We start from the raw sequence: 15881 nt of genomic DNA on the forward strand, positions 1-15881 counted from the left end.
AATGGACAATTAAGTCTTCTATTCTATTCTATTCTATTCTATTCTATTCTATTCTATTCTGTTCTATTCTATTCTATCACTGTCAAATCCACAGCATCAGTTGTGGAGAACGCTGGAGGGAGAAAAGCCTCCTGAATAAATTTAAAGCTTAGAAAATGCCCCCCTAAGGGAGCCTTTGGCAGCAAGTTGATAAAGACAATCCACAACTTTTGTAAACTTTAATGCTCCACACATTGAATTAAAACAGATATTTAACTCCCATGTTAAAATGCCTATATATGTTGTAAAATTTGACGGTGTATACAAAGCTAAGTGTGTAGAAAGACCTCAATTAAAAACTTGTCACTGCCTCAGCAACTTCAGTTACATTTTGCAGGAAAGTGCAATTTGTATTTGACCCCTTCAAGATACTAAAGAAATTAATTTGCTTGAAGACACAGCACACTAAAAACTAAACCATTACTTATAAAATGACTGCATGACTGAGTGGTCCTAAATGCATACAGCTTACAGCACTGGATATTATAAATAGTGATGCATTAGGTCTCAACTATATCCTATGGTCAAGAGCGACTCAGACCACAAAAGTGATTAAAATACTGCTGCAAGATTTGATTAGAATTATTGTGGTGTGTATTGTGCAAAGATATTTAAAAACATTCAATAAAAAAGGAAAAGTGGAAATTCATTTACGTCAATAGATTCTGTATTTTTTTATTTTTTATTTTACAGTTGAAAAAGTTGCTGCTTGTCCTTCATTTTCAAATAGTTGTCGAAGAGACTTCTAACGTGGAGGAGGACGAGGAAAAACCCTTGGTGGTTGATAAGCTGTCAGTTGTGGTTGTGAAGGGAGCACTGGTTGTGGTGAGGGGCACATTGGTAGAAGTTGGGAGCCCACTGCTCATGGTGGTGGTTGTGGTCTGGGGCACACTGGTAGTGGTCTTGTGAGCATTAGTCGTGGTGGAGGAGAGAGCCACTGTGGTTGTGGTTGTGGTAGAGGGAGCCTCCAGTGTCATGGTTGATGAGGGGCTGGCTGTTGGGGTGGGGGATGAATCAGTTGTTGTGGTTAGAAAGGAGCTGATTGTTGTAGTAGAAGGGGCGCTGGTTGATGGTGCACCTGTTGCTGTGGTAGAGTGGGTGTCTGCTGTAGTGGTCGTTGGAGAATTACTTGTTGTGGTTGAAAAGGAGTTGGCTGTTGTAGTAGAGGGTGCGCTGGTTGTGGTGGTAGGGAGGTAGCTGGTAATTGTAGTTGATGGGCTGCCCGTTGTTTGGGTAGATGGGTTGCTGGTAGATGCGGTTGAGGCCAGTGCTGTTGTGGTAGAGGGGATATCTGTTGCTCTTGAAGGGGTCACATTTACTGAAGACGAGGTGATAACTGACATGGTGGAGGGAGTGCTGGTTGAAATGCCCAAATTTGTGGTAGTAATGGAGGGGGCATCTGTTGTTCGGGAAGAGGAAACAGTTGCTGACAAAGTTGCACCTGGAGTTGAGGTTGATGGTTGGGTCTCTGTTGTTGTTAATGATAAAGTTGATATTGTAGTCGAAGCAAGTCCAGTTGTTGTGGTCAAAGGGGTGGCTGCTGAAGTTGGTGACACCCAGGGTGTGGTTGAGGTGGCATGGGTGGTCATGGTTGAAAAGGTCTGCGCCTTAGCGGAGCTTGAAACTGTGCTTTTGATGCCTTCAGTAGTGGTTGAGGGGACAGATGTTGAATAGGATTGAGTTGGATTACTGGTGGTTGAGGACCCTTCCCTTGTTGAAGAATTGGGAAGTGTGGTTGTCATTGCTGGGGGAACCTTTGGGGTTATTAATGCAGTCCTGCTTGCAGTTGGGTATGTACCTGTCGTTTTTGTCAAAGTGACAGCTGTTGTTGATGTGGTTGGAACTGTGGTTGAGGACACTCCAGCTGTGGTTGAGGACACTCCAGCAGTAGCTGAGACAGCATGGGAAGGCATGATGGAAGATGTCTGTGCTATGGTCACAGGGGTCACCTTGGTTTGGATGACTGCTGTTGTGGATGAGGGGGCAAAACTGGAGAAGGATTGAGTAAGAGGTGGTGTGGTGGAGGTTCCCTCTGTTGTCGAAGATTGAGGAACTGTGGTTGTGGTTGAAGGGGTTGTTTTTGTACTGGAGGAGAATCCAGATGTTGCAGTCTGCGAGGTGGCTGCTGTGGTTGATGAAGCTGGTGTTGTGGCTTGGGACACCCGGGGTGTTGTTGAGGTGGCATGGGTTGTCATTGTTGAAGAAGTGTGTGCCACAGTGGACCTTGTCATTGTGGTTTGGAGACCTTCAGTGGTGGTAGATGGGACAGAAGTGGTATTGGGTTGAGTTGGATAACTTGTGGTTGGGGAGTCTTCTGTTGTTGTAGAATAAGGAAGCCTGGTTGAACTTGGTAAGGAATCTTTTGTGGTTGTGGATGAAGTTGTCCTAGTGGTTGGGGACATCCCTGTTGTCATTGTAGAAGAAGTGTGTGCCATAGTGGAGCTTGTCACTGTGGTTTGGAGGCCCTCCGTGGTAGTTGAGTGGACAGATGTTGAATGGGATTGAGTTGGATAACCTGTGGTTGAGGAGTTTCCTGTTGTAGAATGTCGAAGTGTGGTTTTTGCCGATGAGGCATCTGTTGTTGTTACTTTTGAAGTTGTGCTTATGGTTGGGGATATCCATGTTGTTTTTGTCAAAGGGATAGGTATTTTTGTCGTTGATGTGGTTGAAATTGTGGTTGAGGACACTCCAGCTGTGGTTGAGATGGCATGGGAAGGCATGATGGAAGAAGTCTGTGTTATGGTCACAGGGGTCACTGTGTTTTGGATGACTTCTGTTGTTGTTGAGGGGGCAAAACTGGAGGACTGAGTAGGAGGTTGTGTGGTAGAGGTTTCCTCTGCTGTTGTAGAATAATGAACTGCAGTTGTGGTTAACAGAGGATCTTTTGTGGTTGTTAAAGGGGTTGTTTTTGCACTGGAGGAGAATCCATTTGTTGCAAACTTGGGAGTAGCTGCCGTTGTTGATGATGCTGATGCAGGAGTTGGGGACACCCAGGGTGTTGTTGAGGTGGAATTGGTCATCATGGTTAATGAAGTTTGGCCCATAGCTGACCTTGTCATTGTGGTCTTTTCCCCCTTTGTGGTTGTTGAGGGGAGAAAAACTGAATATGATTGAGTTGGATAAACTGTGGTTGAGGAGCCTTCTGATGTAGAACGTCGAAGTGTGGTTGTTGGTGAGGGGCCATCTGTTGTTGTTACTTTTAAAGTTGTGCTCATGGTTGGGGATATCCCTGTTGTTTTTGTCAAAAAGTCAGGTACTGCTGTTGTTGAAGTGGTTGGAATTGTGGTTGAGGACATTCCAGCTGTGGCTGAGGGCATCCCAGGTTTGGTTGAGGACATTTCAGCTTTGGTTGAGGTCGCATAGGAAGGCGTAATGGAAGATGCCCGTGCTATGGTCACAGGGGTCACCTTGGATTGGATGACTGCTGTCATGGATGAGGGGGCAAAACTGTAGGAGGACTGAGTAAGATTTGGTGTGGTAGATGTTGCCTTTGTTGTTGTAGAATGAGGAGCTGCGGTTGTGGTTGACAGGGAATCCATTGTGGTTGTTACAGGAGTTGTTATTGTAGTCAAGGAGAATCCAGATGTTGTGGTCTGAGGGGTGGCTGCTGAGTTTGTTGAGGCAGATGTTGGGGTTGGGGACATCCAGGGTGTTGTTGAGGTGGCGATTGAGGGGACAAAAATTGAATAGGGTTGAGTTGGATAACTTGTGGTAGTGGAGCCCACTGTTGTTGTAGAATAAGGAAGTGTTGGTAAGGCATTTGTCGTGGTTAGTGATGAAGTTGTGCTTGGGGAAATCCTTGTTGTTGATGGAGTTTGAATAGTGGTTGAGGACTTGCTACCCATGGTTGAGGACATTCCAGCTGCCGTTAAGGAAACCTTTTCTGTAGTTGAGGTTGCATGGAAAGGCATGGTCGAAGATACTCGTGCTTTGGCCACAGGTGTCACTGAGGTTTGGGTGACTTCTGTAGTAGATGAGGGGGAAAAACTGGAGAAGGATTGACTTACAGGTTGTGTGGTAGAGGACACTCCAGCTGTTGTTGTAGAATGAGGAACTGTGGTTCTGGTTAACAGGTTATCTGTTGTGGTTGTTAAAGGAGTCGTTATTGTACTTGAGAAAAATCCAGTTGTTGCAGTATGAGGGATCGCTGCCTTGGTTAATGACACTGATGTTGGAGTTGAGGACACCCAGGGTGTTGTTGAGGTGGCATTGGTTGTTATTGTTGAAGAAGTGTGTGCCATCGGGGACCTTGTCATTGTGGTTTGGATACCCTCAGTGGTGGTAGATGGGACAGAAGTGGTATTGGGTTGAGTTGGATAACTTGTGGTTGAGGAGCCTTCTTTTGTTGTAGAATAAGGAGCTGTGGCTGTGGTAAATGGGAAATCTGTTGAGGTTATTAGACGAGCTGTTATTGAAGTCGAGGTGAATTCAGTTGTGGTCTGAGGGGTGGCTGCTGCTGTTGTTGAAGAAGCTAATGTTTGGGTTACAGAAACCCAGGGTGGGGTCAAGGTGGATTGGGAGGCCATGGTTGATGAAGTGTGTGCCATAGTTGACCTCGTCATTGTGGTCTTGATGCCCTCTTTGGTGGTTGAGGGGACAGAAATTGAATAGGGTTGAGTCGGATAACTTGTGGTTGAGGAGCCTTCTATGGTTGTAGAATAAGGAAGTGTGGTTGTAGTTGGTAAAGCATCCATTGTGGTTCTTGATGAAGTTGTGCTTGTGGTTGGGAAAATCCCTGTTGTCATTGTTGAGGAAGTGTCTGCCATTGTGGAGCTTGTCACTGTGGTTGTGAGGCCCTCTGTGGTGGTTGAGGGGAAAGATGTTGAAAAGAGTTGAGATTCATATTTTGTTGTTGAGGAGTCTTCTGTGGTTGTGGAATGAGAAGGCAGGGTTGTTGTTGATAAGGCAACTGTTGTGGATGAGGCATATCTTGAAGTAACCAATGAAGTTGTGCTTGGGGTTGGGGACATCCCTATTGTTTTTGTCAGAGGGACAGCTGTTCCTGCTGTTGATGTGGTTGAATTTGTGGTTAAGGACATTCTAGCTGTGGTTGAGTACCCTCCAGCTGTGGTTGAAGACATTCCGGCTGTGGTTGAGGAGGCATGGTAAGGCGTGATGGAAGATGTCTGTGCTATGGTCACAGGTGTCACTGGGGTTTGGATGATCTCTGTAGTGGATGAGGGGGCAAAACTTGAGAAGGATTGAGTAAGAGGTGGTGTGGTAGAGGTTGCCTCTGTTGTTGTTGAATTAGGAACTATGGTTGTGGTTAACAGGGAATCTGTTGTGGTTGCTAAAGGAGTTGTTACTGTAGTCGAGGACAATCCAGTAGTTGCAGTCTGAGGGGTAGCTGCTGTGGTTGATAAAGCTGATGTTGTGGTTGGGGACACCCAGGGTGTTGTTGAGGGGGCATGGGTTGTCATTGTTGAAGAAGTGTGTGTGGTGGTAGAGGGGACAGGAGTGGTATTGGGTTGAGTTGGATAACTTGTGGTTGTGGAGCCTTCTGTTGTTGAGGAATAAGTAAGCATAGTTGAACTTGGTAAGGAATCTTTTGTGGTTGTTGATGAAGTTGTCCTAGTGGTTGGGGATATCCCTGTTGTCATTGTAGAAGAAGTGTGTGCAGTAGTGGAGCTTGTCACTGTGGTTTGGAGGCCCTCTGTGGTAGTTGAGCGGACAGATGTTGAATGGGGTTGAGTTGGATAATTTGTTGTTGAGGAGACTTCTGTGGTCATAGAATGAGGATGTGTGGTTGTTGTTGATGAGGCATCTGTTGTTACTGATGAAGTTGTGCTTGTGGTTGGGGATATCCCTGTTGTTTTTGTCAGAGGGACAGCTATTGTTGTTGATGTGGTTGGAAATGTAGTTGAAGACACTCCAGCTGTGGTTGGGGTGGAATGGGATTGCATGATGGAAGATGTCTGTGCCATAGTAGAGCTTGTCACTGTGGTGTGGATGACCTTTGTTGTTGTTGAAGGGGCAGTAGAAGAGGACTGAGTTAGAGCTGTTGTAACAAAGGAGGATTCAACTGTTGTGTAAGGAGAAACGGTGGTTCTGGTTAGTGGGTCCTCTGCTGTGGTTGTTAAAGAAGTTGTTGTTGTGGTTGGAAAAACTTGTGTTGTAGTTGTGGGGGAAACTGTTGATGTAGATGTAGAGGTAGGCCACATTGTTGAAGTTGCTATAGCAGGTTGTGTTGTTGTAGAGGATGCCTCTACAGCTGTGATTGTAGAAGGTAGAACAGTGGTTGTTGTTTGGGAGGTATCTGTTGTGGTTGATGATGTTGTTGTTGTGGCTGGGAAAGACTCAGCTGTTGTTTTAAAGGAAGCATCTGGTGTTGAAGTTTTGGCTGTTGTTGTAGGGGCAGCTGTGGTTGCTGTAGTTTTGGTTGTTGTAGGGGCAGCTGTAGTTGCTGTAGTTACTGTTGTTGTAGGAGCTGTGGTTGCAGTGGTTACTGTTGTTGTAGGGGCAGCTGTGGTTGCAGTTGTTTTGGTTGTTGAAGGGGAAGTAGTGGTTGCTGTAGTCTTGGTTGTAATAGGGGCAGCTGTGGTTGCAGTAGTTACTGTTGTTGTAGGGGCAGCTGTGGTTGCAGAAGTTTTGGTTGTTGAAGGGGCAGCTGTGGTTGCTGTAATTTTGGTAGTTGAAGGGGCAGCTGTGGTTGCAGTGGTTACTGTTGTTGTAGGGGCAGCTGTGGTTGCTGTAGTTTTGGTTGTTGTAGGGGCAGCTGTGGTTGCTGTAGTTTCTGTTGTTGTAGGGGCAGCTGTGGTTGCTGTAGTTTTGGTTGTTGTAGGGGCAGCTGTGGTTGCATTTGTTCCTGATGTTGTAGGGGCAGCTGTGGTTGCTGTAGTTACTGTTGTTGAAGGGGCAGCAGGGGTTGCTGTAGTTTTAGTTGTTGTAGGGGCAGCTGTGGTTGCAGTGGTAACTGTTGTTGTAGGAGAAGCAGTAGTTGCAGTAGTTTTTGTTGTTGCCTGAGCAGCTGTGGTTGCTGTAGTTTTTGTTGTTGCTGTGAAAGCAGTGGTTGCTGTAGTTTTGGTTGTTGCCTGGGCAGCTGTTGTTAGAGTAGTTACAGTTGTTGCAGGGGCAGCTGTGGTTGTTGTAGTTTTGGTTGTTGCCTGAGCAGCTGTGGTTGCTGTAGTTACTGTGGTTGCAGGGGCAGCTGTAGATGTAGTTGTTTTGGTTGTTGCCTGAGCAGTTGTGGTTGCTGTAGTTTTGGTTGTTGCAGGGGCAGCTGTGGTTGTTGTAGTTTTAGTTGTCGCCTGAGCAGCTGTGGTTGCAGTTGTTTTGGTTGTTGCTTGAGCAGCTGTGGTTGCTGTAGTTTTGGTTGTTGCAGGGGCAGCTGTGGTTGTTGTAGTTTTAGTTGTCGCCTGAGCAGCTGTGGTTGCTGTAGTTACTGTGGTTGCAGGGGCAGCTGTGGTTGCAGTTGTTTTGGTTGTTGCCTCAGCAGCTGTGGTTGCTGTAGTTTTGCTTGTTGCCTGAGCAGCTGTAGTTGCTGTAGTTTTGGTTGTTGCAGGGGCAGCTGTGGTTGTAGTAGTTTTGGTTGTTGCCTGAGCAGCTGTAGTTGTAGTTGTCTTGGGTGTTGCCTGAGCAGTTGTTGTTACAGTTGTTACAGTTGTTGCAGGGGCAGCTGTTGTTGCTGTTGTTTTGGTTGTTGCAGGAGCAGCTGTGGTTGTAGTAGTTTTTGTTGTTGCCTGAGCAGCTGTGGTTGCTGTAGTTTTGGTTGTTGCAGGGGCAGCTGTTGTTGCTGTTGTTTTGGTTGTTGCAGGGGCAGCTGTGGTTGTAGTAGTTTTTGTTGTTGCTTGAGCAGCTGTAGTTGCTGTAGTTTTGGTTGATGCCTGAGCAGTTGTGGTTGTAGTAGGTTTGGTTGTTGCAGGGGCAGCTGTGGTTGTAGTTGTCTCGGTTGTTGCTTGAGCAGCTGTTGTTACAGTTGTTACAGTTGTTGCAGGGGCAGCTGTGGTTGTAGTTGTCTCGGTTGTTGCTTGAGCAGCTGTTGTTACAGTTGTTACAGTTGTTGCAGGGGCAGCTGTTGTTCCTGTTGTTTTGGTTGTTGCAGGGGCAGCTGTGGTTGTAGTTGTCTGGGTTGTTGCCTGAGCAGCTGTGGTTGCAGTAGTCACTGTGGTTGCAGGGGCAGCTGTAGTTGCAGTAGTTTTGGTTGTTGCCTGAGCAGCTGTGGTTGTAGTTGTCTGGGTTGTTGCCTGAGCAGCTGTGGTAGCAGTAGTTACTGTTGTTGCAGCGGCAGCCGTAGTTGCATTTGTCACAGTTGTTGCAGGAGCAACTGTGGTTGTTGTGGTGGTAATATTTGTTCTTACTGTTGTATTTGCTATGGTGGTATTTACAAGGGGAGTTGCAGTTGTAATGTTTCCTGATACTGTTGTTGCATTAGTTGGGGAAGCAGTGGTTGGTGTAATTTCTATGTCTACTCCAACATAAGGCTCTTCAGGAATTTCCTCCAGTCCCCAAAAGGTGTAAAAAGCTGCATCATAATCACTATCATCAGCTGTATAATCACTCTCGTCATCTGTACTGTCACTTTCATCAACTGTGTCAGTTGCTGATGGTGTTGCTGTTGTTGGTGTTGTGTCCGGATCAAATGGTTCTTCTGGAATTTCCTCAAAGCCCCACAAGTCAAAATCATCAAGTTCCTGCAGAGCTCTCTTTTGATGATGTCTTGGGTTTTTTTGACAACAAACTGCCAACATTGTGCAAAGTTTCCCAGATGATTCAAGAAAAACCAGTTCAAAGCCAGAGTCCTGTAAACAAATTGCATGTCGTTTGTTTTGATATTCAGAGAATTTTAGCATATCTTGCACCTTGCTTACCATGTGAGGTAACTTTAATATATCCACAACCAAAGCATCAGGGGTCTTCCTTTGTCTTGTTAAGTATTCTTCATTGTTGAAAAAATCTGAAAAGCACAGAAACATATACTAAGAGATATATTTTAGCTTAGTGTGCCAATAGCAATCATTCATGTTCTTATACATCTAATGATCTGGTCATGTAAAATTTTTATATTCTCCAATTCTTACCAAGTGGCTTCACCTTCCTCAATGTAGTGTCAAGAGGCAGCTTCACAGTGACATGTCTTTCTCTACAAGTCACCAGCGCTGACGCTCTTTGTGTTGTCATTTCTGCCAGGTCACAGCGGGCTGTGCCCGTCATATTCCTCTGCAGCAGATGATCAAAATAGTGCAGTTTCAGGGGGCGGTAAACCATCTTATCTCCAATCTGGGAATACAAATTTGACTTGAGGAGTCATCTCAAAGGAAAAGAGGAGCAGGCGCCCCATGTAAGGAGGCGACAGTCCTCATTGCAATGCTCATGTGATCAATTCCTGGTACTTTGGACGAATAAATGAATACATGTTTTACCTGCATTGCTTTCTGGCAGCCAGTATAGGGAAGCCTCACCAGTAACCACCACCTATACAGCTCAATGGAACTGTGACACTTGTTAGCAAGCGACAACAACCCCACCCCATCTGTGGAGAACATAGGAGCCAATAACAAGAACTGATGTTCACTTTCTTAAAGCATCAAAATAAACAGCTAAGGGGGAAGTTTTACACACCTTCCAGACGCAGATTTGAGTATCTGATGAGTGAAAAGCGCAGGGAAAGGGTTCCATTGATGCACTGATACTGTGGCTGGTTGTAATCTGAAGTTCCCACGACTGGACAAAACAAACAGACATAGTTATCAAACCCAGGGCCTTTGAAGCCCATCAACAAAACAATCATACATGTTCTCACCATGCAGAAATGTCCATACTGACGCAGAGTAAGTCCTGCTGGTCCTGGCTCTCTCAGGAGCATCAGACAGTCCATCACAGGGGTCATAAAGCTCGTCCTGGTCAGTCAAATGTCCATGTGGGTACCGGTAGCTTGCCGCACTGTTGAGCTGGGCTAGTGTTAAAATCCAAACCCAAGTCATCAGTCCCGAAACTCGGACATAATTCCGGTCCATTCAGCTCCTCTTTGCCGCCAGACGAGACCTGAGATCCCGACTGAGAAACAGGAGCAACTGCACAGCTGCGCCATTATGCTCAGTTGATTAGCTCCACAAGCTGCACAGGTGTGTTTCCGTGTAAAAGGTTGGCTCAGGGCTCTGAACTTCAGCAGTTTGAACTTGTTTCTCATTTTTGGATTTAGATTAAACCAATCGGATATTTACACTTTCCCAAAGTGAGGAGCTTTCTTTGGAAAACTTCTAAGAAAGTGCTTGAAAAGGAGATGGTCTGTTGTCCCCATGCCATGGGCTCTTCTCTTCAATCGCTAGAGGGCGCTAAAGACCAGACTGTGTAATAAATTGAAGGAATGATTCATTGTTGTATTCATTTTCACTTTTTGTGATCATCTTTCAAGTTTATCAATAAAGTATAACACTGATGCATTTACACAATGCTTAGTAAAGTTAAATGTTTAGAAATACCCACAACATCAGACCACTGCTGTTTAACCATCTTACCTGGTTGAGAATAGTCATGGGCCACTTTCTTTTTCACTTCTCATCTTTTTGACAAAAAAAAAATTGCCCACAAATTCCCTTAAACTCTTCTTCTCATTTTGGAGTCTTTCCTCAGTGACGTTAGCTGTGAAAACTTAAATAATCTAATGATACAAGGTGAAACTTTATATGGGATTCAAATATATCTTGTAGTGTGATAAAGCTAAGAAACCCCAAAGCAGGCGGGCATAAAGAAGTATAAAATGTTTTCAAAGACATCAGATAAGTTAAAACATTCATGAAGACAGTGCAGTTAAATTCGACTGTTCAGGGCTAATGTCTCGATATCATTTCAAGTCATCATCACATAAGGTACGGACCTAAAAAGCTCTTAAATGTAAGAACAGCAAACAGGAATCTTTTGTCATTATTCAACATAAAGCTGTGTGTACAAATATGATGGAAAATGACTGCCATTTTTTCAAACAATCACAACATTTTATTTAAACTTATCAGGTTAGGCTCATCTAAAATTACATAAAACATTGCATTAATCAGATAAGGAAATGAATCATTTCTCATCTCTTAATTTTGTATCATACATTTTTTAACAAATCATATAAAATTTTTTTTTTACATTTTCAAAGAGACATACATAATTTCAGTATGTTTTGGTAGAGGACACTGCTAACGCTGAAAAAGTACCAATGGTGTTTGATGAGATGTGAGTGGTGGTCTAAGGCACGCTGGTAGAAGTGGAAAACCCACTGGTTGTGGTAAAAAGAAAAGTGGTTGTGGTCTGGGGCACAGTGGTTGTGGTGGGAGCCATACTGGTTGTGGTTCTTGGCACACTCGTCGTGGTGGGAGCCATACTGGTTGTGGTAAGGGGGGTACTGGTTGTGGTAAGGGGTGTACTGGTTGTGGTGAGGGGCACACTGGATGTGGTTCTAGGCACACTTGTCGTGCTGGGAGCCATACTGGTTGTGGTAAGGGGGGTACTGGTGGTGGTAAGTGGCCCACCGGTTGTTGTGAAAGGCACACTGGTTGTGGTGAGGGGCGGACTGGTTGTGGTAAGAGGCACACTGGTTGTAGTCTGTCGCACACTGGTTGTGTAGAGCCTTGCACTGGTTGTGGTAAAGGGCGCACTGGTCGTAGTAAAAGGAGTGTAAGTTGTGGTCGGGGGCGCACTTGCTGTGGTACTTGGCACACTTGTGGTACTTTGATCACTGGTTGTTGTCCTGGGCAAACTTGTAGTTGTCAGGGGGGCACTGGTTATTTTCAGAAGCACACTGGTTGTTTTGAATGGTGCACTTGTTGTAGTAAAGGGGGCACTGGTTGTGGAGAGAGGCACAAGGGTAGTAGTCTGTGGCACACTGGTTGTGCTAAAGGGCACACTTGTTGTTGTGAAAGGCGCACTGGTTGTAGAGGAGGGCACACTGGTTGTTGAGAAGGGCACACTGGTTGTGGTGAGGGGTGCACTAGTTGTGGTAAAAGGCACGCTGGTTGCAGTCTGTCGCACACTGGATGTGTAGAGCCTAGCAATGGTTGTAGGAAAAGGTGCATTGGTTGTGGTAAAGGGCGAACTAGTTGTGTTAAAGGGCGCTGCCATGGTAAAAGGCGCAGTAGTTGTGGTAACGGGCTCACTGGTTGTGGTACTTGGTACACTTGAGGAACTTCGAACACTTGTTGCAGTTCTGGGCAAACTTGTAGTTGCCAGGGGGGCACTGGTTATTTTCAGAAGCACACTGGTTGTTTTGAAGGGTGCACTTGTTGTGGTGTTGGGCACACTGGATGTGGAGAGAGGCACAAGGGTAGTAGTCTGTGGCACACTGGTTGTGCTAAAAGGCACACTTGTTGTGAAAGGCGCACTGGTTGTCGAGGAGGGCACAATGGTTGTGCTGAAGGGCACACTTGTTGTGGTGAAGGGCACGCTGGTTCTTGTGAAGGGCACACTGGTCCTACTAAAAGGCACACTGGATGTTTTAAAGGGTGCACTGGTTGTGGTAAAGGGCACACTAGATGCTGTAAAGGGCACACTGTTTGTTGTAAAGGGGGGACTGGTTGTGGTGGCGGGCACTGTGGTTGCGTTGAAGGGCACACTCATTGTGGTAAAGGGCGCACTGTTTGTTGTAAAGTTGGTTGTGGTGAAGGGCATGCTGGATCTACTGAAGGGCACATTGGTCTCAGTAAAAGGCACGCTGGATGTTCTAAAGGGTGCACTGGTTGTGGTGAAGGGCCTACTGGTTGCAGTAAAGGGCGGACTGGTTGCGGTGGCAGGCACTCTGGTTGTGTTGAAGGGCACACTTGTGGTAAAGGGCGCACTGGTTGTGGTAAAGGGCACACTGGTTAATGTAAAGGGTGGACTGGTTGGGGTGCCGGGAACTCTGGTTGTGTTGAAGGGCACACTCGTTGTGGTATAGGGCGCACTGGTTGTGGTAAAGGGTGCATGTGTTGTGGAAGATGGCACTCGAATTGTGGTTAGAGGCACACTGGTTGTGTTGAACGGTACACTGGTTGTGATGAAGGGCGCACTGGTTGTTGTAAAGGGCGGACTGGTTGTGGTAGCAGGCACTCTGGTTGTGTTGAAGGGCACACTCGTTGTGGTAAAGGGCGCACTGGTTGCGGAAAAGGGTGCACGTGTTGTGGTAGCAGGCACTTGAGTTGTGGTTAGAGGCACACTGGTTGTGTTGGAAGGTACACTGGTTGTGGTGAAGGGCGCACTGGTTGTTGTAAAGGGCGGACTGGTTGTGGTGAAGGGAACACTGGTTGTTGTCAAAGGGGAACTGGTTGTGGTTAGGGGCACACTGGTTGTGGTACTTGGCACACTAGTAGTTGTCAGTGGCATACTAGTTGTTGTGAAAGGCACACTTGTTGTAGCGAAGGGTGCACTGGCTGTAGTTAAGGGGGCACTAGTTGTGGTCTGGGGTGTACTGGTTGAGGTGAGAGGCAGACTTGTTGTGGTTGAAGGCACACTGGTTGCTGTAGGGAGCAAATTGACTGCACTGGTTGAAGGCAAAACAGATGTTGAAGTTGGGGGGTAAGTGGTTGAAGCTTGCTCTAGGGTTGTTGTTACAAGAACAGATGTGGTGGAGCCAAGGGTGCTTGGGGTTGTAAAAGAGCCCCCTGTGGTTGTCTCAAGGGGAGCTGTGGTTGTTGCAAGGGCAGAAGTTGTTGTGACCTGAGCAGATGTGGTTGTTGCAAGGGCAGAAGTTGTTGTGGCCTGAGCAGCTGTGGCTGCTGTAGTTTTAGTTGTTGCAGAGGCAGTAGTGGTTGCTGTAGTTTTGGTTGTGGCTTTAGAAGCTGTGGTTGCTGTTGTTGTGGTTGTGGCCTGAGAAGCTGTGGTTGCTGTCGTTGTGGTTGTGGCCTCGGAAGCTGTGGTTGCTGTTGTTTTGGTTGTGGCCTGAGAAGCTGTGGTTGCTGTTGTTTTGGTTGTTCCCTTAGAAGTGGTTGTTGCTGTTGTTTTGGTTGTGCCCTCAGAAGCTGTGGTTGCTGTTGTTTTGGTTGTGGCTTTAGAAGCTGTGGTTGCTGTTGTTTTGGTTGTGGCTTTAGAAGCTGTGGTTGCTGTTGTTTTGGTTGTGGCCTGAGAAGCTGTGGTTGCTGTTGTTTTGGTTGTGGCCTGAGCTGTGGTAGTGGTTGCTGTTGTTTTGGTTGTCCCCTTAGAAGTGGGGGTTGCTGTTGTTTTGGTTGTTCCCTTAGAAGTGGTGGTTGCTGTTGTTTTGGTTGTCCCCTTAGAAGTGGTGGTTGCTGTTGTTTTGGTTGTTCCCTTAGAAGTGGTGGTTGCTGTTGTTTTGGTTGTCCCCTTAGAAGTGGTGGTTGCTGTTGTTTTGGTTGTCCCCTTAGAAGTGGTGGTTGCTGTTGTTTTGGTTGTCCCCTTAGAAGTGGGGGTTGCTGTTGTTTTGGTTGTCCCCTTAGAAGTGGTGGTTGCTGTTGTTTTGGTTGTTGCAGCAGCACCGGTGGTTGTTGTAGTTTTGGTTGTAGCAGCAGCAGCTGTGGTAGTTGTAGTTTTGGTTGTTGCAGCAGCAGCGGTTGTTGTTTTGGTTGTAGCAGCAGCAGCTGTGGTTGTTGTAGTTTTGGTTGTAGCAGCAGCAGCTGTGGTTGTTGTAGTTTTGGTTGTAGCAGCAGCAGCTGTGGTTGTTGTTGTTTTGGTTGTAGCAGCAGCAGCTGTGGTTGCAGTTGTTTTAGTTGTGGCCTGAGTAGCTGTGGTTGTTGTAGTTTTGGTTGTTGCAGCAGCAGCTGTGGTTGCAGTTGTTTTAGTTGTGGCCTTGGCAGCTGTGGTTGTTGTAGTTTTGGTTGTTGCAGGGGCAGCTGTAGTTGCTGTAGTTTTGGTTGTAGCAGCAGCAGCTGTGGTTGCAGTTGTCTTAGTTGTGGCCTGAGTAGCTGTAGTTGCTGTTGTTTTGGTCGTTGCAGCAGCAGTGGTGGTTGTTGTAGTTTTGGTTGTTGCAGGGGCAGCTGTAGTTGCTGTTGTCTTAGTTGTTGCTTGAGCAGCAGTGGTTGCTGTAGTTTTGGTTGTTGCAGCAGCAGCGGTGGTTGTTGTTGTTTTGGTTGTGGCTTGAGCAGCTGTGGTTGCTGTAGTCACAGTTGTTGCAGGTGCAGCTGTTGTTGCTGTAGTCACAGTTGTTGCAGGTGCAGCTGTTGTTGCTGTAGTCACAGTTGTTGCAGGGGTTGCTGCTACTGTTGTGTTTTGGGTTGTAGCTGTGGTTGTCAATGTTGCAGCGGTGGTTGTTGTTGTATTAGTTGTATTTACAAGTGGAGTTGTAGTTGTAATGTTCCCAGCTGTTGTTGTTAGATTATTTGGAGAAGCAGTTGTCGGTGTTATCTCTATGTCTACCCCAGTGTAAGGCTCTTCAGGGATGTCTTCCAGTCCCCAAAAAGTATAAAAAGCTGAATCATAATCAATGTCATCAGCTGTATAATCACTTCCACTATCTGTATCAGTTGTTGAGTCAGTTGCTGTTGGGGTTGCAGTTGTTGGTGTTGTGTCTGGATCAAATGGTGCAACAGGAATCTCCTCAAAGCCCCACAGTTCAAAATCATCAAGTTCCTGCAGAGCTCTCTTTTGCTGATGTCTCGTGTTCTTTTGGCAACAAACTGCCAGCGTTGTGCAAAGTTTCCCAGAAGAGTCAAGAAAAACCAGTTCAAAGCCAGAGTCCTGTAAACAATCATGCTATTTATTTGTATATATGTTAGAAAACAATGGAGATTTACATGATGTCTACTTTACTCACCACATGTGGTAAATGCATTATCTCCACCACCAAAGCATGAGGGGTTTTCCTTTGTCTCATGGTGTAGCCACCGCTGTGGAATTTATCTGCCAAAAGAGTAGATTCAAATGCATGTGCATACAAATATGCCGACATAATCGGACAACAAATTTGTAATATTGCAAAACTCATGCACCAATTCTAT

The 15881-nt window shown here is 46.1% G+C and overlaps 1 protein-coding gene across 1 annotated transcript in view; it reads right to left on the reverse strand.

Annotated features, from left to right (window-relative positions):
• LOC141808616 (uncharacterized) overlaps positions 1 to 15881 on the reverse strand; it is a 29330-nt gene that overhangs the window by 10119 nt on the left and 3330 nt on the right. The window contains exons 5-12 of the mRNA XM_074695283.1: positions 15698 to 15783; positions 11218 to 15621; positions 9779 to 9992; positions 9598 to 9699; positions 9399 to 9508; positions 9057 to 9255; positions 8847 to 8932; positions 783 to 8777 (exon numbers count right to left, since the gene is read on the reverse strand). Coding sequence (XP_074551384.1) covers positions 783 to 8777; positions 8847 to 8932; positions 9057 to 9255; positions 9399 to 9508; positions 9598 to 9699; positions 9779 to 9992; positions 11218 to 15621; positions 15698 to 15783 — 13196 coding nt within the window. The remainder of the gene's footprint in view (positions 1 to 782; positions 8778 to 8846; positions 8933 to 9056; positions 9256 to 9398; positions 9509 to 9597; positions 9700 to 9778; positions 9993 to 11217; positions 15622 to 15697; positions 15784 to 15881) is intronic.

The sequence above is a fragment of the Halichoeres trimaculatus genome, unplaced genomic scaffold, assembly GCF_033239565.1.
Source record: "Halichoeres trimaculatus isolate MK-OKI-2021-1 unplaced genomic scaffold, fHalTri1.1 fHalTri1_scaffold_19, whole genome shotgun sequence".
In the NCBI taxonomy this organism is placed as follows: Eukaryota; Metazoa; Chordata; class Actinopteri; order Labriformes; family Labridae; genus Halichoeres; species Halichoeres trimaculatus.